This window comes from Notolepis coatsorum, assembly GCF_963971535.1.
Source record: "Notolepis coatsorum genome assembly, chromosome: 1".
Lineage (NCBI taxonomy): Eukaryota > Metazoa > Chordata > Actinopteri > Aulopiformes > Paralepididae > Notolepis > Notolepis coatsorum.
In genome coordinates, this window is record NC_140165.1 from 247,302,364 (window position 1) to 247,323,653 (window position 21,290).

The window sequence follows — 21,290 nt, forward strand, 5'->3', positions numbered from 1 at the left end:
TGAGGTTGGGGCATACAGGGTTGAATAGTACGTTAGTAATGTTAAAAAAGCATATTAATGGACAATGTGAGTGTAGTGTTAGTCTAGAAACGGTGGAACATGTGGTAGTCTGGTAGAACAGTGTATATTATATCAAAGGCAAAGGAAAGTTCTTATTAGGGATTTGAAGAGGGAAAAGATGGCACTTAAAATAGTTGATATTTTGCAGAGAAATTCTGGAGAAGTTTGTATGGAGAGTTTATTTTATTTTTTTGAGAACAACAGGTTTATTTTATAGGATTTAGAACATCCAGATCCACACTCCTTTTCAGTAGATGGCGGTAATGCTCGTCGAAAGTGATTGCCAACCGCCAATAAAATAGAAAAGAAGAAGAAGAAGAAGGAAGTGCTGGTGTTTTCGCCAAAACACATGTCCTAAAAAAGAAATGAGGATTATTTCGTCGCAAATCCAATTATAACAAACCTCACGTTTGGCTTGTATGCTGCACGTTGAAGTCAGGTAACTAGTTTAGGAGACTATGATGATTTATGTTTTTACATATGACAACGTTACAGTAATACAGTGATGTCCGACGCTGCATTTGGCCAAGTATAAATATGCTTGTAAACACGCAGTGGGACATATTGAACTATGCGACATTAGACTAGATTAAAATGTATAGTGATCACACAGCACAAGTACAGTACAACGAAAATAAGTCTGGCATCTAACCAGAGTGCAAATGTAACATTAAAGTGCAATAGTAATGTACAATGTACAGGTGATTAAACTGTATACAATATATAAATTAGTACTACGGAGTCATAGTGCTATAGTCATCAGATGTACAGAGTTGTATCTATCTTGTATGTATCTATATATGTATATAGTATCTACAGATATGTACAGATATAGTATCTATGATATAGATATAGTATCTACAGATATGTACAGATATAGTATCTATGATATAGATATAGTATAGATCTACAGATATGTACATAGTATCTATGTACAGATATAGTATATAGATATGTACAGATATAGTATCTATCTAAAGATATGTACAGATATAGTATCTACAGATATAGTATCTACAGCTATGTAAATCTACGACTGGACACCATCTGACTGACCAGTATCCTGCAGGTATCAACGGACTGGGCAGTGACACCTCAGCACCCATTAATGCAAGCCGTGCCAGGGAATGGATATCCCACCACCTTCCAAAATAACCAAAACAGATGATCCCGAGAAGGAGGAGGAGGAGGAGGGAGGAAGAGGGGAGGAGAGAAGCTCCGTCATCAGCATAGACCTCTGCGGGTCCACTCCTCTCCTCTGGCGCGCTGCGGACGTGAGGGAGGCCCGCGCCCTGGGCGTCATCGGGACGCTGGTCGGGTCTCTCCCCAGACAGCCCAGGCAGAACGGCAGACTAGGAAGACCCCTGCAGCTGAGCCGGGAGGAAGCGTGGCTCCTGACGGAGACTGGCGGGGCTGCTCTGGCTCCTGCTGGAGATGATGAGGTACGAGCCTCGCCTCAGTGTCTTGTTACTCCATTTACACCTGCCTGCTGCTTTCATTGTCTACAACTGCCCTACACTGTAATCATACTAATAATAAACATAACTACCTACCTACCTCTAATAATAAAATAATAATTATTCATTTATTTTGTATAGCGCTTTTCAATTACCCAAAGTCGCTGACAATAGGCAAAAAAAACAAAGAAAACATAGAACCACAGGGAAACGGAGAACAATATGAATACACAAGAACATAAAACCACGAGTAACGGATAAAAATACAGGAGTCAGTGGGGGAGACAGTCGGGAAGTGAGTAAGGGAAACCGAGGGGGGTGGGGGGGTGGGGCAGGAGAGGAGAGAACGTAGGGCAGGGGGAAAGGGGGTGGTAGGTTGGAGGAGGGTGGTTATGGGTAAGGAAGGTTGAATGCTAGGGAGAACAGGTAGGTTTTGAGTCTGGATTTGAAAGTGGAGAGTGAGGGAGAGTCTCCGATGGTCTGAGGGAGGGAGTTCCAGAGTCGGGGTGCAGCTCGTGAAAATGCCTGGTCACCAAAACGTTTTAAGTTTGGATGACGGGACAGTGAGGGAAAGAGTGGAAGAGGACCGGAGGGAACGGGTGGGGCGGTAGGGGAGAAGGAGGTCAGTCAGGTAGGGGGGGGGGGGGGGCAGGCTATGGAGGGCTTTGAAGGTGAGGAGTAGTGTTTTGAAGTTGATGCGTTCCTTGATCGGGAGCCAGTGGAGGGAGTGGAGGACAGGAGTGATGTGTTCATGGGCCCGGACGGGTGTTAGTGAGGAGGCGGGCGGCTGAATTCTGGACCATCTGCAGTTTATGGAGGGAGCAGGAGGTGATGCCAGTGAGGAGGGAGTTACAATAGTCCAGGCGGGAGGAGATGAAGGCGTGTATGAGGGATTCAGCAGCAGGGGGGGAGAGACAGTGACGGATTTTAGCAATGTTGCGGAGGTGAAAATATGATGTTTTTACAATGGAGCGGACATGGGGGTGAAATGAGAGGGTGGGGTCGAGGATGACACAGAGGTTGCGGACTAGGGGGGAGGGGGTGATGGTAGAGTCATTGATGGTGAGTGTCATGGGTCCGGATCTGGTGAGGGTGGTGTTGGTGCCGATGATGAAAAGTTCCGTCTTGTCGCCGTTTAATTTGAGGAGGTTGTGGGTCATCCAGGTTTGCAGTTCAGTGATGCAGGATTCGATGTGACTGAGGGGAGGGCTGTGGGGGGATTGTGTGCTAATGTAAATTTGGGTGTCATAAGCATAGCAGTGGAGGTTGAGGTGGTATTTACGTATGATGTGACCGAGGGGGAGAATGTAGCAGATGAAGAGCAGGGGGCCTAGGACTGAGCCTTGGGGGACCCCCTGTGTGACTGGGGAGGGGGAAGAGGTGTGGCCGGAGAGGGAGATGAATTTATGTCTGTCAGTGAGATAGGAGGAAAACCAGTCAAGTGCTGTGCCCTCAACACCCAGTTGGTGCAGCCTTTGGAGAAGGATGGAGTGACCCACTGTGTCAAAGGCTGCACTCAGATCTAGTAGGATCAGGATGTTGAGGGCACCGGAATCAGCGGAGATGAGGAGGTCGTTGATGACTTTGACCAGTGCAGTTTCAGTGCTGTGAGCAGGACCTATTCATGTACAATAATGCTGTATATACCGTGTATATATATTTAATTTATACTACCGCATATACAGTATATCTCCATATTCTGAATGGGTCATTGACGGATAAGACTTTTCAATAGGCCAATTTTAAAATACAAAAAATAAGGATATATTTGGCCATTTTTCAAACATTTGGAATGTAGTGTATACATGCATTTATGCAAAAAACCCAAATTAAGAGATTTTAGTGTTTTTAAGTTGAATTAATAGGACATGGCCTTAATAAAAGTCATTTGGGGCGACCGTAATTTCTCAAAATTAATATATTTCCTTAACATTACTAATATTTTAACAGGTATCAGTAATTAAATATACATCTTAAGAAAGACAGGCTTGTGTGCCCTTTAATTTTTTGTAAACCATGATTTCACAAGTTTATTCTATAATGGCAGTGTCTCCCTCGTAATGCAGTTACAATACCCATATGCTCTAAAACCCATAAAACTGATTTAAAATGTGTACAGATAGTATCCACTTAAGCATAGTATACAGTGATTAATATTTGAGCCAAAACTGATGGATATTCTATTTTGAATTTAGTACAGTTATTGACAATCATTGGTTACCCCGCATGACAAATGGTCGCCCCAAATGATGAGAGTAGTTAAAAGTCTATTTAAAATGTTACACAATGCAGTTCAGACAAAAGAAAACTGAACAATGTTTTTATTACAATCTTTTCAAGTGGTCAACAAAAATATTCTTCAATTCATTCAAATATCACAAAAGTAAAACACGTTAACATGCGAGGGCCCACATGTGGGCCCTCTTGAGGAAGATTTTCCCACCTGCACTTTGGCAACCTCTACCGGCTCTGGTGTGCATATATTCTAATCCAATATATATCGAATTAAAGCCCTATTTGTTGCCTGTCGATAGCAATTTCAGGTGACACAATCCGTTCAGCGGTTCTCGAGTTAAATGCCGATATGTGAGGTGTGCGCCGAAGTACACAGTGTTGTACAAATACAACACCGACTCCCGGGGCTCTAGCTCCGTCAATCATTTGGCACGGTAGGTTACAAGCTTCGTCAGGAACATTCAAATATTACAAATGTTAAAAACATTAAACATTCAAAAAGTTTAAGTGCAATACACATTACATGCTTCAGGAACTTGAACATTTCACAAATGTCCATTTTCATGTCCTCATATCATCATTGGTTTTGTCAATGTATGAGAGCGAGAAGGTGGGTTAAGTAGCATCACTTTTGTGATGGTAGTCACATTGGACAGGGATTAACAATTTAAGTCAATAATAAAAGGTAAACAGAGTTGTATGTATGGAATAAAAATTAAACCACAACACAGTTCTATAGAGTCAATAAACAATAACCACCAACATAGTTGCATGGATGAAATCAACGCTAAACAACTACAACACAGTTGTATCAGTTCCTTTTAGGGATGGCACGATACCACTTATTCATGTCCGATACTGATATCACAGCCTTGAGTATCTGCCAATACCGATACCCATCCGATACTCCCTTAAAAAACAAAAACCTGTGTTTAACCTAGCCATCTATAAAACATCAAAAACTCCCCTAAAGGAAGAAATACATACCACACATGACTCAGTTATGCAATAGTGCTGCTGCTTTTTATTTTGTTCAAATTATTTAGTTAATACGTTAATAAGACTACAGCGATTTCATGACGGCTTCCTGTCCTTGCGTCTAGTGCTGAAAATATACACTTTGACTGCTGTTTTGATAGGGTTAGGGTCTTTACTCTTGGCTACATTTGAAAAAGAAACACAACATTGTACTTATTTGAGATAGCCGTGTCAGAGATAATGACGGTTTGGCAACATGAAGTGAGGCTATGCGTCGGAAACCTACATTTTCAACAACAGAAAGGGGCTGGTCGTCCAGCACAATAAATTTGGTTATTTTCTCGGTTTTCTTCAGCTTTGCTTTTTTACTGTCTGCAGGGAGTTTCTCTCGCTTCTGAATGGTTTCCAGCTATGCTAGCTGCTGCGACAAAACTTTTCCTCTTGGCATTCGTTGCACATATGAACTCGGCATACTCCCTTTCCATGATTAATCTGCAAGTGTTGTGTGGTGTTGAAGTTTCCAGTGTTGCTGCCACCCCTAGAAATACTTGCGCCGCAGATATTACACTTGGCTGTGTCGTGTTATTCCACAAGTATACATGCGAGTCCTCTGTATTTGTTTGTGCGTGTCTTCATTCTGTTAGCTCCACCATACAGGTCTGTTATTATCCGCTCTTAGTCTACTCTGCCCTGTGTACCTGTCTGTGACCCCAGTACGGTGGCCTGTACTCTGTGTCGTATTAATGCACACACATTAGCATAACACCACAGGCTGTTTTGCCTTTCTCTTCTTTGAGCTTAAAATAACTCCACACAGTTGACATGATCGCGGCGCGCTGCTAACAAGTTGACTTACGTTTAGCTAATGCTAACGTTGTTGTCACGCTACTGTTCACGTGATGGCATGCTTTACGGCCTGTATCGGATCCAATCCTGTGAATTTGGCCAGTATCGGACCAATACCGATACTGAGTATCGGATTGGTGCCATCCCTAGTTCCTTTTATATTATCTCATGGTAAACTGCAGGCATTTCAAATTGAGGTACATGTGCATGTTTTAACAAATCAGGCAACCTGAACACCTAGAATAAGAAGCACACCAAAAAACAAAACACTGGTATTTTTTACATTTAGTTAAATTATTAATGTTCGGTTATGACATCATACGGTGACATCACGAATGTTCCAGAACGTTCAATCATGACATCATACTGTGACATCAGAAATGTTCTAGAACGTTCGGTCATGACATCATACTGTGACATCACAAATGTTCCAGAACGTTTGATCATGACATCATACTGTGACATCACAAATGTTCTAGAACGTTCAGGCATGACATCATACTGTGACATCACAAATGTTCTAGAATGTTCTATTATGACAAATAAGCTGGTTCAATGACTATCTAAATCCAATCAATATTCATAATGCTGTGTCAATGTAAGGTTATAAAAATAAACATATAAACATTCATACAATACAATATAGCTTTGGCTCCTACAGTCAACATTCCCCAAAGATATATCAAACACGAAACAAACTTTGATCAGATTATAATGGAGATGTTGCACAGTGCAATCCACTGAACATTTATTGTTGAAATATGTCACTGTTGATCATGAGGTGGATATATAACCTATGGTTTCAAGGGATGTTAAACCTACTGTAGAATCAAAGTAAATGTTAGTGATTCAAATCCTCATTTAGAGGTAGGGGATCCACCACAGCTTGCCCTGCTGCTCTTCTCTACTACTACACCAGCCAGAACTGGTGGAGTGTTCTCCATGGATGGTGGTGTCAGGTCCAGCATCGCCTTTTCCATCGTTTTCCTTCTCCCTGTAACCTCTGGATGCAGCCTTCTCCCTCTCCGATAGCTCATCTGACTTCACATATGGAATCTTGCCCTGTTGTTTTCTTCTCTGGTAGCTGAAACAATGGTGTATAATGTGATACTGATTCTGGTGGGCTAAATTACATACAAACTTAAGTTCAAGATATTACAGAAAAGGTCATTCCTAATCCTACTAACATGACAGTTTGAAATACACCAGAGAAAAATATACTGCATGTTACCTACCTATAGTTTTTTTTACCTTCTCTTTTCCTGGCAAGATAGTCTGCATTGACCCGCTGTCTGTAGTGAGCAGTCTTCTGTTTGTTTGTTTGTTTGTGCCATCTAGAAAATAGGTTAAACTAGTTAAACATGACTAATACATGTACAATTACCTAAATGGAATGTCATGCTATACCGTTTAAAAAAAAAATCTCGTAAGATTGTACAATACTAAAAAAGAAACATTAATTCCTAAATGGGAATGAAAAATTACAGAAATGTTGAAAAATATATGTTAAAGTATACAAAGAGTTATGCTAAAACAAAGAACTTTATGTATATAAATCATGAATAAAAAAATAAATATACAGAAACTACAAATACAGGACATATATCTATCATCTAAAACACTCAGCAGTGGTCGCCCCACATGATACTCGGTCGCCCAGATGATGTTTTTAAGGTCAGTCAAATATTACAGGCTAACCATTAGCTACAGAAACCAAACTAGCTAGCTCTTACCACATGTCACTATCAAATTCATCATCAAAATATAGATTTTCAGATCAAACGTATTATTCACAGTTTTGGGGCGGTCGTCCCACAAGACATTCAAAAGTGGCAACTACATTACAGCAGTTAAAAAAGAGATTTATTTGCCAATATGAAAGAGACTTACTAACCTGCTAGTTGTTTCTCTGGGTCCCTCACATGTGACTGGCTGATGCAACATCCTGTCCTTGAGGTGGTTTCAAAATAAAAGTCCCACAATTGTGTTTTCTTGATGGTCGCCCCAGATGATATTTCATAAAATTAACATATGCGGACAACATTCGTTTGTATATTATGATGGAAGTATATGTGCAAATGCTTCATAATTTTGTCAATGAATGCAAAACATGTTTGAAATTATGCCAAATAGGGCAAGGGAAATATTTAAATAGATTTAAAGTGATTTTAAGCCGGTTGTCCAAATAGAAGTCAATGCTGGACGGTCGCCCCACATGGACATTTGACACTTCAGGTAGCAGAAAAATTACCAATAACTCAAATGTTTGGAGGAGTTAGAGTGGGTCTGTATATGGGGAAGGTATTAGAGATACATGTAAACTTTTTATGAATTTTAATGTTTTTTTTAAGGTAAGAAATTCAGTGGGACAGAAAAAATAGGCGTCACGTCATTGACCCGAATATACCTGCATATAATCCTTCTATATACCTATTGTATTTATACACCTGCATATAACCCATATAACTCCGTATGATAGCATGTACAATAATGCTGTATATACCATATATTATATGTATCCACATCTGTCTGTACATATAACCCTTGTTACATATATGTAGAGATACTATATCTATATATGTACATATCCCTTACCTATTCTTACTGTATTACTGTAACGTCACGGTGCCCAAATGCGGCCACTCTTATTGTCTGGGACCAAATACGGCCACGCCCCACTCCCAGCAAAAAGTGGGAATCTCTAGAATGGGTTTGGGGCGGCGCTGTATACGGAAGTAGCTCTCAAGGTGACGATTAGACAACACTTTTTTGTTGTCAGTAGATGGCAGCATTGGTTTAAAATTAAAGACTGCAAATGTTGAGAACTACAACACTGCATTTCCCAAGAGCGTTAGCACAGGTCGCAGGTCACTGGGATGTGTCTATAAATTATTCTCTGACGTGATCTGAACAGCGTTAAACTATTACTGCGACCTCGGTATAGCGACCGAGAATGGCCAACTAATTATCTTAACAAAAGTGCGCTGGTAGCGTTACATATGTTGTCTAAAGGGGGACATATGGTACAATTTGAGATTCTAATGATAATCGGCATATAAAGGACAAGATAAAGCATCGTTAATTTGTAAGAAACCTCAATGAAAACGGCGCAGGGTGCTATTGTTATGAAAATGTGATAGAATCCTATAAAAATGTGGACGCATTTGGCCTACGTTCCGTTACATATTAATACTACAACTCTGTACATACATCTGATTAGCACTATTACTCAGTCAGTAGCACTAATTTATATATTTTATACCCAGTTTAATCACCTGTACATTGTATATTGCTATTTCACTTTCCTGTTACAACAAAAAGAAGTTTGGCAAATGTAATGTACTTGTGCTGTATGATGATGATGATACATTTGAATCTAATAAGATAAGATAAGATATTCCTTTATTGATCCCCTTGGGGAAATTCAGGCATCATAGCAGCATGGGGGGGTACAGGTAGTAAAACAACACAGTATGCAGGTAGTAAAAAACAACACAGGCAGTGTAAACAATTTGATCAATATGGTCAATATAATTTACTATCTGACTAGCTGAGGAATATTCACATTATTCACAGTGTCACATAAGGTGCAGTATGCATGAGGTAGTGTTATAATTTACTATCTACTGAGTATACATTATTCACAGTATCACGGTATCCACTGAAATATACATTATTCACAGTATCACAGTATCACAGTATCCACATAGGGTGCAGTAAGCCTAAGGTAGTGTAGGTTGTCCTCCTTGGGTTCCTATAAGTCCCAGGTCAATGTCTGGTAGCAGTCGCTGTCGCTGCCCCCTGTTGTGGAGCCTGGAGGCTGCTAGTCGCTGCCCACTGTTGTGGAGCCTGATGGCCGCTGGTATGAAGGACTGTCCGAGGCGGTTAGTTGAATGTCGGGGGGGAATGAGTCTGTGGCTGAACGAGCTTCTCATCTTGACTAGCTCGTCGTAGAGGGGGTGGTAGGGGTTCTCCATGATGGCAGCCAGCTTCCTTATCATCCCCCTCTCTACCATCACCTCAAGTCTAGGTAGCTCGACTCCCACCACGGAGCTAGCCTTCCTCACCAGCTTGTTGAGCTTGTTGGTGTCCCTTGAGTTGATGTAGCCTCCCCAGCATGCCACAGCATAGAAGAGGATGCTGGCCACAACAGACTGGTAAAAAGACTGCAGCAGTTTGTTGCACACATTGAAGGACCTGAGTCTCCTCAGGAAGAACAGCCTGCTCTGTCCCTTCCTGTAGAGGGCCTCTGTGTTGTCCGACCAGTCCAGATTATTGTTCAGGTGTACCCCAAGGAACTTGTATGAGTCCACCATCTCCACATCCACCCCTCGGATGGAGATGGGAATCGGGGGGGGCCTCTTCTTGCCCCTCCGGAAGTCCACCACCAGCTCCTTGGTCTTACTGGTGTTGAGTTGGAGGTGGTTGCTGTCGCTCCACCCCACGAAGCTCTCCACCAGGGCTCTGTACTCCTCCTCATCATCGTCGGTGATGTAGCTTACGATGGAGGAGTCGTCTGAGAACTTCTGCAGGTGGCACCCGCTTGAGTTGCGGCAGAAGTCTGAGGTGTAGAGGGTGAAGAGGAAGGGTGACAGCACAGTTCCTTGGGGGGCGCCGGTGTTGCTCACCAGTACGTCAGACTGACTGTCCTTTAGTCTGACGTACTGTGGCCTCTCAGTGAGATAGTCCTTGATCCAGGCCACCAAGCCGTGCTCCAGCTGCATCGCAGAGAGCTTCTCCGCTAGCAGTGACGGCTGGATGGTGTTGAAGGCGCTGGAGAAATCAAAGAACATAATCCTCACTGAGCTGCAAGGCTTCTCCAGGTGCGTGTACGCTCTGTGGAGCATGTAGATCAGGGGTCAGGAACCTTTTTGACTGGGAGAGCCATAAAAGCCAAATATTTCTAAATATATTTCATTGAGAGCCATATAGTATTTTTAACGTATAATAAATTAAATATGTCTTACTTTTAATGCGACTTCTGGTGCTGCATGGTTTTGCTGATGGCCTTGTAATCTGGTTCATACGTGGTGAGGTTGAGCTTCATGCAGGCGTTGAGGCTTCCATCAGTTAAACGTGAGCGTAGGTTGGTCTTAATGTTCCTCATATGCGAGAATGACTGCCCACATGCATATGTAGAGCCAAACATGGTCAATACGGCAATACTCACGCTGCATTGTGTGGTATGTCACAGGAAGCTCGTTCCAAGTTTTAAGAATCAGCTGGTCTTCAGGTTGAAGATTTTTTATTTCTGTCCACTTGTGTTCCCTCGCCAGCTCTGCTCGCTATATCTTCAGCTACAGATACTATTAGCTGTATCTTCAAAACTAATTTCTGTTTACTTTTAAATGACACAGTATTATTAAGAAATATCACAAGTATTAATTTTTTTTTTTTTTTTTTTTTTTACTCAAAAAATTCTGGGAGCCATATGCTGTCACCAGAAGAGCCATATATGGCTCGCGAGCCATAGGTTCCCGACCCCTGATGTAGATGATGGCATCCTCCACCCCGATGTTTGCCTGGTATGCAAACTGCAGGGGGTCGAGGGAGTCACGCACCAGGGGCTTGAGGTGTTGCAGGACCAGTCTCTCAAACGTCTTCATGACGTGTGACGTCAGAGTGACTGGCCTGTAGTCGTTGAGGGTGCTGGGACGTCCCTTCTTGGGCACCGGGACAATGCAGGAGGTCTTCCAGAGCTGGGGCACCCTCTCCAGCCTCAGGGAGCCTAATCTAATCTTAACAGCGTCCGCATGGACTGTCACTTGACTAAAGGATGCGTGTCCCTTGCTGTGTGTTTGATTTACTGTATGGTCCCTGACAGGGGGACGGAGGCGAGGCGCACACAGAGCTGGTGGAGCGGTACGAGGCGGGGGAGGAGAGGAGCTACGAGGAGCAGAGTGTCTTGGCCTTGGAGGACAGAAAGGCAGCACTGCTCCAAGTCATGACCAGCCAACAGAGAGGTGAGGGGTGGGCTCTTCAGCCAATAGAGAGGGGAGGGGTGGGCTCTTCAGCCAATAGAGAGGGGAGGGGTGGGCTCTTCAGCCAATAGAGAGGTGAGGGGTGGGCTCTTCAGCCAACAGAGAGGTGAGGGGTGGGCTCTTCAGCCAATAGAGAGGGGAGGGGTGGGCTCTTCAGCCAATAGAGAGGGGAGGGATGGGCTCTTCTGAAGTCATGATTGGCCAACAGAAAGGTGAGGGGTGGGCTCTTCTGAAGTCATGATTCAGATTCAGATTCAGAGTTTTTATTTGCCACATGGAATCATACAATCAGAGTTTCTTCATTACACAATCATAAATAACATTCCATGGACAAAAGGAGCAGGAAGAAGAATAAATCTTATAGTTACCTGCCCCTTATTCCTAAACTAAAAATTATTTTCTTAATGGTCGGCGTACAACCTAATTTATACAAATAATAATTTATACCATTATACAGAAACTCACAATCCACAGTTAAACAAAGAAAAAATTAAATAATAATAATAATAATAATAAAGAATAAAAGAAAGAGAGAAAAAAAAGAAAAGAAAAAGAAAAGAAAAGATCTCACTATTCATATCACATTTGATTTTCATACTGACTAAATATTTCTTTTTTATAATTTTTTTTGAATTGATAAACACTATTACTTCCCTTAAGCTCGCTATGGAGAGAATTCCACAACTTTACACCAATAACTGAGGGACACATCTGTTTATGTGTGATACGTGCAAACTGATGTTTAAAATTGTATTTTCTCCTACTAAACTCACTTTCTAAATGAAAAAGATTTTGTAGTTTTTCTGGCAGTGTATTATTTCTTGCCCTAAACATAATTAACATTGTTTGAAACTTAACCATGTCTTCAAGTTTAATTATTCTAGATTTAATAAATAATGTATTTGTGTGTTCTCGATAACTTACTTTATGTGTGATTCGTACAGCCCTCTTCTGTAGTATATATAATGGTTTTATATTGGTCCTATAAGTATTCCCCCACACTTCAATACAATAACTGATATAAGGTGAGATGAGTGAACAGTAGAGTGTTCTCATTGCCTCATACTCTAACACATCCTTTACTTTATTCATAACAAAAATACTCTTGGACATCTTTTTTTTAACGTGTGCTATGTGCGATTTCCATGTTAATTTATCATCCATAATCACACCAAGAAAACGAAATTCATTAACTCTCTCTATATCAACTCCATCTATTGTCAGTACTAGGGATGCCCCGATCGATCGGCCACCGATCGTTATCGGCCGATACTCAGTATAAATATGCAATCTGTGAATTCCGATAATTAGTCATATTCGCCGATAGCGGAAACCGATCAAGCGAAGCTCTCACTCGCTGTCTGTCTCAGACACACACGACCTGCAAACTGCCGCTGCTCCTCCTCCCTAGCCCCGCCCGCCCCCGTGTAGAGTTTGTAAACAAAGAGGTGCGGCTCCTCTGCTCGAGTCTGTAGTGCACTGCATTCGACCTGCGCTAACGTTAGCTACCTAGCTATCGTTACTGTTTAAACAAAATTACCCAGTCAACTATTCACGTTTAGTAGGCATTGTCTAACGGTATTTAGCCGGCTAGCTACCGATAGCTCCTGATATCAACAAATGATCCAGAAAGTCTAGTAGTTCATGTTCATACCTCAGTTAGCTTGCGTTAGCTGACGTTCGTTTACTGTTCAAAACGAAATGTCCCATTGAACTAAAGTTCTGTCTTAACGTCATCTAGCCGGCTAGCAGTAGCTACAGATAGCTCTTGATATCAATGTCTTATAACATTGATTTAATGCGTATTCGAGCTGAGGGCTTGCTGAATGTGAAACGACCAAAGCACTTAACGTTACCAATGGGGTCCCGCTGCAGCGCCGGAGAATCCTTTTGAGCTGGGCTACTAGAGTACACACAGACAGTGGAGCTGTTTGCAGATAGTGAGCATTTTGACTTGTTGCGTGGTGGCGATGTCTCGCAGTCGCAGATAATACAAGTACAAGTCTAATTATATAATATATATATTTTATAAAAAAAAAACTTTTTATATAAAATAATTTTTAATTTCTTTTTAATCAAAAACAATCGGTATCGGATCGGTATCGGCCGATATGTATCACGACGAGTTATAGTTATAGTAATAGTTTTGAAACATCACAAATATCATTAATATATAAAAGAAAGAGTTTGGGCCCCAAAACCGAACCTTGCGGTACCCCACATTCAATTTTCATGAGCTCAGATTTGACATCTGCGAACTGCACATATTGTTGCCTATTGTGGAGATAACTACTCAACCATTCTAGAACTATTCCTCTCACACCATATGTGCGTAATTTAGAAATTAGAATATTATGATCTAAGGTATCAAATGCCTTTTTTAAATCAATAAACACCCCTATTGTTAATTTCCTTTTATCGGTTGCTGTTGTTATTTCTTCAATAATATTCATTAAGGCAGTCGCTGTTGATCGGTTTTGCCTAAAGCCATACTGGCTTTCGCTCAGCAGTTTGTTCTTTTCCACAAAACCATCTAACTTATGCGAAAACAGTTTTTCAAGCACTTTCGAGAACTGTGATAGCAATGACACTGGTCTATAGTTAGTGAAGCTGTGCTTATCTCCTACTTTGTAAAGTGGGATCACTTTTGCTACCTTCATCCTGTCTGGAAAAATACCTGTCTGAAAAGAAAGATTACAAATATAACAGAGAGGTTTGATCATACAATCAATTGTCTTCTTCACTATAATCATATCTATCCCATCACTGTCAATGGATGTCTTATTCTTTGACTTTGATACAATGGACATGATTTCTGCTTCACTGACATTTCCCAAAAACATAGACTGCAGTACTTTACTATCTCCTCTCCATCCTTCCTGTAATGGTTCATCATGTTTTTGAATGGCATCTGCCAGATTTGGCCCCACATTTACAAAAAAAGAGTTGAATTCATTAACCACCTCATTCATGTTTTTTATTGTCTTACTATTACTAATGAAATGGCTAGGCATTTTTATGGACGCTGATTTATTTCCCATTACCTTATTTAGAATGTCCCATGTGCCCTTTATATTATTTTTTATTTTCGCCTAACAATCTATTGTAATACTATTTCTTAGCCCGTCTCATAATTAATACTAACTTATTCTTATACACTTTGTATTTAGTTTCAGCAGTCTTTTTTTCTACATTTGATAAAATCTCTATATAGTTTGTTTTTCTTTTTACATGCATTCTCTAACCCCCTCGTTATCCATGGTTTTCTATTGTCATAACTTTTTTGTTTATGTTGAACCATTGGGCAGTGCCTATCGTAAAGTGTCCGATAGATATTCAAAAAAGTATTGTAAGCAGCATTGACGTCTTCTACATAGACCCCCTTCCATTCTTCATTCAAAAGATCATTCCTGAACATGTTTACAGCATCATCCCTTCTTAACCTTTTATATCTGTACCCATTCTCATCCTTTGTTCTCTTCAATTGACAATCAAAAGTAACAAAAACAGGTAAGTGGTCACTTATATCATTTATAACTAATCCACTTATGATGTTATCCTTAAAGCTATTAATAAAAATATTATCTATTAATGTAGCAGAGGTTTCTGTTATTCTACTTGGCTTGCTGATCAGTGGATATAACCCTCTTCCATACAATAATTCAAAAAAATCTGCTGAAGCCTTATGCTTAGAAACCTTTAGTAGGTCAATATTATAATCTCCACAAATAATAAATGTCTTATTTCTGTTTATCCTACTCAACAAATCATCCAATGTGTCTGTAAATGTTTCTATCTTTGACCCAGGTCTCCTGTATATACAAGGGGGAGGCTACATCAACTCAAGGGACACCAACAAGCTCAACAAGCTGGTGAGGAAGGCTAGCTCCGTGGTGGGAGTCGAGCTACCTAGACTTGAGGTGATGGTAGAGAGGGGGATGATAAGGAAGCTGGATGCCATCATGGAGAACCCCTACCACCCCCTCTACGACGAGCTAGTCAAGATGAGAAGCTCGTTCAGCCACAGACTCATCCCCCCCCGACACTCAACTAACCGCCTCGGACAGTCCTTCATACCAGCGGCCATCAGGCTCCACAACAGTGGGCAGCGACTAGCAGCCTCCAGGCCCCACAACAGGGGGCAGCGACAGCGACTGCTACCAGACATTGACCTGGGACTTATAGGAACCCAAGGGGGACAAAGTAGACTACCCTGGTACTTTGATTAATGTATACTCAGTAGATAGTAAATTATAACACTACCTCATGCATACTGCACCTCATGTGACACTGTGAATAATGTGAATATTCCTCAGCTAGTCAGATAGTAAATTATATTGACCATATTGATCAAATTGTTTACACTGCCTGTGTTGTCTTTTACTACCTGTATACTGTGTTGTTTTACTACCTGTACCCCTCCCCCCCCCCCCATGCTGCTATGATGCCTGAATTTCCCCAAGGGGATCAATAAAGGAATATCTTATCTTATAAGTAACAATTATATTGCTTATTTTTTCCATTTCGATTTCCACCGTTAAACATTCCATTATGTCATCAATAGCCATTGTCATATATCCAACTGGTTTACATTTAAAATCTCCATCCACAAAAAGTGCCACACCTCCTGCTTTCTTACTTGTTCTGTTTATGTGATATAGTTCATACCCGTCAATGTGGAAATCAACACCCCTTTCATCCTCCAACCATGTCTCCGATAAGGCTATCAGCTTAAACTTGCCTTTAAGAGTATTCAAATAATCATTAATCTTATCAAAGTTTTTGTAGAGGCTTCTACAGTTGAAATGTATTAACGAAAATGTGTTATCTAATACTATACATTCACTAAATTGTTCCTCAGTATAATAATTACAATTGGCTTCAATGGAATTACCGGTAAACACATGTCTTTCTGGGTCGATATCGCATTCAAAGTCTTGTATCTTATCGTCACATAAATATTCGTCTGTTGATTCTGTCATATTTCATGGAATAGATATATTATATTCAACTGCTTTGCATTTCAAGTCACCGTCGACAAACGCAGCTGCATTGTTGTTAAATTGTTCCTCTGTGTAGTATTCACAGTTTGGATTGATTGCATTACATAGATGATTTTCTGGGTCAACATCATATTCAAAATCATGTAATTTGTGTTCTGTGTATTCAGCTTTTGAGAGCGATTGGTACTCATCTCTATCTGTGTGCAGTCCCACTCGGTCATGTCCTTGTTCTTCCGTCATGATGGGTTAGTCATCTGAATGGCTCCAGATCCTTCACCTCTCGAATTGTGACAACCCTGGCTTCTTCACATGTCTTCCCGTTTAGCCGGATCATGATTGTACAATTCCTCGTCCATGTCGATTGGATCTTTTTCTCTTTTTGGAGGATGCGGAGGATGATTGGCCAACAGAGAGGGGAGCTTTTCTGAGGTCATGATTGGCCAACAATCAATCAATCAGATTTATTTATATAGCACATTTAACATGACACGTGTCAACCAAAGTGCTGTACAGAGGGTAGATACACATAGATACATATTGACAACAATCACACTCCGTTTTATGGGAGGGCACACAGGCAAACACATAGGAAAACAGGGCATGAAACGGAGAGGTGAGGGGTGGGCTCGAGATGTGATTATCATTTAATCTAGTTTTTACCAGAGATGTGCTCATCATATTAGATCTATTAAATCACATGAATCAACTAGTGGTCTGAGAGGGGGCGGGTCTAATAGTGTCTTTTCTGTGAACCCAGGTGGCGAGGCAGGAAGTGGGACCAAGCCAGTAGCAGACCACCTGAAGGCCCTGGAGCGTGGCTTCACCTTCCCTCGTACCGCTCTGACAGTGCAGCTGTGCACGGCTAAAGCCAGGCTGACCTACTGCGCAGAGGAGCGGGGCTTTCTGGCTGCCAGCAGGCCTACCGGGTCTCAGGAGGAGCGGGGCTTTCTGGCTGCCAGCAGGCCTACTGGGTCTCAGGAGGACCCGAGCTCTGAAACCCGGCTCAGAGTCTTCAGGGACCTGAGTCGCCGGGGCTTCTACCTCACGTCCGCGGGGAAATTCGGAGGAGACTACCTCGTCTACCCTGGTGGGTTCAGCTCTGTTGTCTCAAGCTAGATTAACACTCGGGTTGGGGACCCCCTGTTAACCCCCTCGAGGTTCCTTGGAAGGTCCCCGGGCCAGACCTTGTGTAAAATATATATAAAATCTATCCATCTATCTATTGTAAAAGGACTATGAAACAGTGTCTACAATATGCCATATCTACATGGTAACCGGCATTCCATTTGTAGGCCGACCTTGAGAGTTATCTCTCTCTCTCTCTCTCTCTCTGTTGAGGGAGGGCCAGGAACTCCTACGTTTCGCTATATATGACGGACTCACTGGACAGACGGGAGCTTCTTGAGGCAAACTGCTGGACGGCTAACTGGACAGTCTGTGTGGCATTTCGTTTTAGGGACTCACTGGCTCGAGAATATATTCTGTTGTCTTTTATTTTTTCTGCATCAACTGCTCTGTTTATTATTAATACTTTTGCCTAATTAAACTATAAAAGAAATCCACATCTGAATAGAACAAAATTATTTGTCGCAACGGATCCCTCTCTTTCAAAGAGGATCTGAGCACAGTCGGAATCCCCGACACTGGCCAGACCCATGTTCACCATCTTTTTTTATCCATATTACATTTTCATTTATTTTTTAAAATCTTTATCACTTTTTCCACTTTCAGGAGACCCCGTCCGTTTCCACGCTCACTTCATTGCTGTGTGCCTCCCCATGGATGAGCCCATGTCCCTGTGGGACGTCCTGGCCATCGCACGGCTGGGTTCCAACGTGAAGAAGACTGTCCTGCTGTGCTCTCCAGGCCCGGGGCAAGGAGAAGACACGGAGGAGGTGGTTTACACCTCCTTACAGTGGAGCGGGATGGCTTAGAACCTGACTAGATCCTTCATGGACACTTCCAGCTCTGGTCTCAGGTCCCAAGATGGGTTGTGGGCCTGTTCGTGGGTTGTGGGCCAGTTCGTGGGTTGTGGGCCTGTTCGTGGGTTGTGGGCCAGTTCGTGGGTTGTGGGCCTGTTCGTGGGTTGTGGGCCTGTTCGTGGGTTGTGGGCCTGTTCGTGGGTCTGTTCATATGAAAGACTGGAAACCAAGTCCCACTGAGTCGGAGACTACATTTCTCATTCGGGTCCAGTGCAAAAATAAAAATTTTGACATTCTGCCCTACATGTTTGGGACACTGGACAGACATGACTGAAAGCATCACGGATGTTCTTGTTACTGATGGAGTTAATTAAAAGGCGAACTCCAGAATTGTTTCAATGGTTCTGTTTGAAACCTGAGGAGTGGGTTTATCTGTTAGCTGAACATACTGTACCAGGGACTTGTAATGTGTTCACTATAGACCACCGCAACACTTCCGGTATTCTGAAATCATGGGGAAGAGAGCGGGGGGAGAAAATGAATGAATGTGGCTGAGAGCCTTGACATTAAGTGGTCGTAGCTACGGCCGTGAGGCAGATCAGGGGGAGGTGAAGGGAGGAGGGAGACGGAAATTATTGTGGTAGTTCGGTTTGGGGAGGCGGAGCAGAAAGTGATGAAAGGGTTGAACCCGATGGTGCTGACCAAAGATCTGAGCACGCAGCTGGGGATTATAGAATATGCGAGGGTCCTACCTGATGGGAACCTGTTGGTCCCATGTGTGGATGAGGGGCAGGCTGAGAAGGCTAAAGAAATGGAGAGGGTAGTAAATTTGTCGGTGGTGCAGGTGGGTAGGGTGGGGAAGCGGAGAGGGGCAGTCAGTAAGGGGGTGATAGCCAGGGTGCCGAAGGGCTTGAGTGAGGAAGAAATAAAAGTGAATCTTAAGGGAGGTACGCTAGTTAGTGTAAGTGAATAGAATAGAAATGGGAAGAAGGAGCCTAGTGAGGCAGTATTACTGGAGTTTGAAGGGGAGGGGCTGCCTGGAAGAGTGAATTTGGGATTTGTGAGCTACTCTGTAAGGGCGTATGTGCAGAGGGCGATGCGGTGCTTTAACTGCCAGCGATTTGGCCATATGGCCCGGGGATGTAGCCAAAGTAGGAGGTGTGGGGGGGATCATGAGTATGGGGGTTGCGGAGCAGGCGTGAAAGCTTGGTGTTGCAGCTGTGGTGGGGAGCATAATGTGGCTTCTGGGGACTGTGAGGTCATGAGGAGGGAGACGAATGTCCAGAGGGTGAGAGTGGAAGGTCGGCTCTCATATGCTCAGGCAGCGAGGGCGGTAGGGGGACGAGGTGGAGAGGCCAGCGGGTGGGAGACGAGGGAGGCAGTGGTCGGTGAGGTGGATAGGCGGATGGAAGGTAGGATATACGTGGAGAAGAAGGCGCTGGTGACTTTTATAGCTGGGGTGATCAATAGCACATACGGGATCACATCTAAGACTACAAAGATTCAGCTGGTAGTGAAGGCAGCAATGAGTCATTTGGGAGTAGAGGGGCTGGTGTGGGAGGAGGTGCAGGGGGAGCTTTAGGCGGTCGGGGAATCGCAGAAGGCTTGAGAGATGTATGGTTGTTCTTCTACAATGGAACGCTCGGAGCCTGTTGGCCAATGGCCAGGAGTTTAAGCATTTTTTGAGGGAGATGGAAAGTAAGCCAGCTTTTATTTGTATCCAGGAGACCTGGCTGAAGCCGTGTCTGGATTTTGTGCTATGTGGGTATTCAGGGGTTCGGAGAGATAGGGAGGGCAGTGGTAGGGGTGGGGGGTGTGCTACGTTTGTTAGGCAAGGTGTTCCATTTAGGGTGCTGGAAGTGGGGGAGGAGCTAGAGTATATTGTTGTGGAGCTGTGGGAAGAGAGAGTGGGAGTAGCGGTGGTTAATTTTTATAATCCATGTAAGAGGCTGGAGGCGGGGGTACTAGCGGGGGTCGGGGGGGCAGGACAGGAGGAGGGAGATCTGGTGCAGGGATTTTAATGCCCTCAGTACGCTATGGGGGGGAGGTCCCATTCGGACGCTAATGGAGAAGCGGTTGAAGAACTGATGGATGAGAGGGGATTGGTGTGTGTTAATGATGGGAGGGGAACCAGGGTGAATTTGGCGGCGGGAACTGAGGCAGTGCTAGACCTGATGCTGGTCTCAGCCCATTTGGCTGCGAGGTGTGAGTGGGAGGTATGGTCAGAGTCTACAGTGGGCAGTGACCACTACCCTGTGAGGTGCGCGCTGGGAGGAAGGGTGGGGCGGGGTGCAAGAGGTGGGAGTCCGCGATGGGTGATGGGAAAGGCAGACTGGGATATATTTCAGAAAGCTAGTGACGAGAATATGGCGAGAGCTGATCTGGGGGGGGGTTGATGAAATTAATGAACGGGTCACTGCGGTGGTTATAGAGGCAGCGGAGGGAGCTATTCCCCAGAGTAGGGGAGTGAGGGAGAGGAAGATGGTCCCGTGGTGGTCAGAGGAGTGTCAGGAGGCGGTGAGGGAAAGGAATAGGGCGTTCAAGGTAGTAAAGAGGAACCTTACCATGGAGTATTTGAACTAGTATAGGAGAGCACAGGCGATAGTGAGGAGGACGGTGAAGGGGGTGAAGAGAGCAGTATTGGATGGGGAGAAGGCGGAGATGCTATAGTTAGGGCATTTGCTAAAGTACATGGGCTTGATAACCAGAGGAGGGGAGAGGGTACTTTGAGTCTCCACCCGGGGGTGGTGTGTAGGAAGGAGGGGGGGAGCGGTGAGTTAGACAAGCCGTTCTCCTTGGGAGAGATGG

At 43.2% G+C, this 21,290-nt stretch overlaps 1 protein-coding gene across 1 annotated transcript; it reads left to right on the plus strand.

Annotated features, from left to right (window-relative positions):
- The first annotated feature begins 376 nt into the window (after positions 1 to 376).
- On the plus strand, positions 377 to 18,856 carry LOC311229212 (tRNA-splicing endonuclease subunit Sen34-like). Its single transcript, XM_084315284.1, has 5 exons — positions 377 to 499; positions 1,130 to 1,502; positions 11,401 to 11,539; positions 17,318 to 17,647; positions 18,292 to 18,856. Exons 2-5 carry the CDS (start codon positions 1,188 to 1,190, stop codon positions 18,492 to 18,494), a joined length of 987 nt encoding a protein of 328 aa, XP_084171410.1. The 5' UTR covers positions 377 to 499; positions 1,130 to 1,187; the 3' UTR covers positions 18,495 to 18,856.
- Positions 18,857 to 21,290: the final 2,434 nt, after the last annotated feature.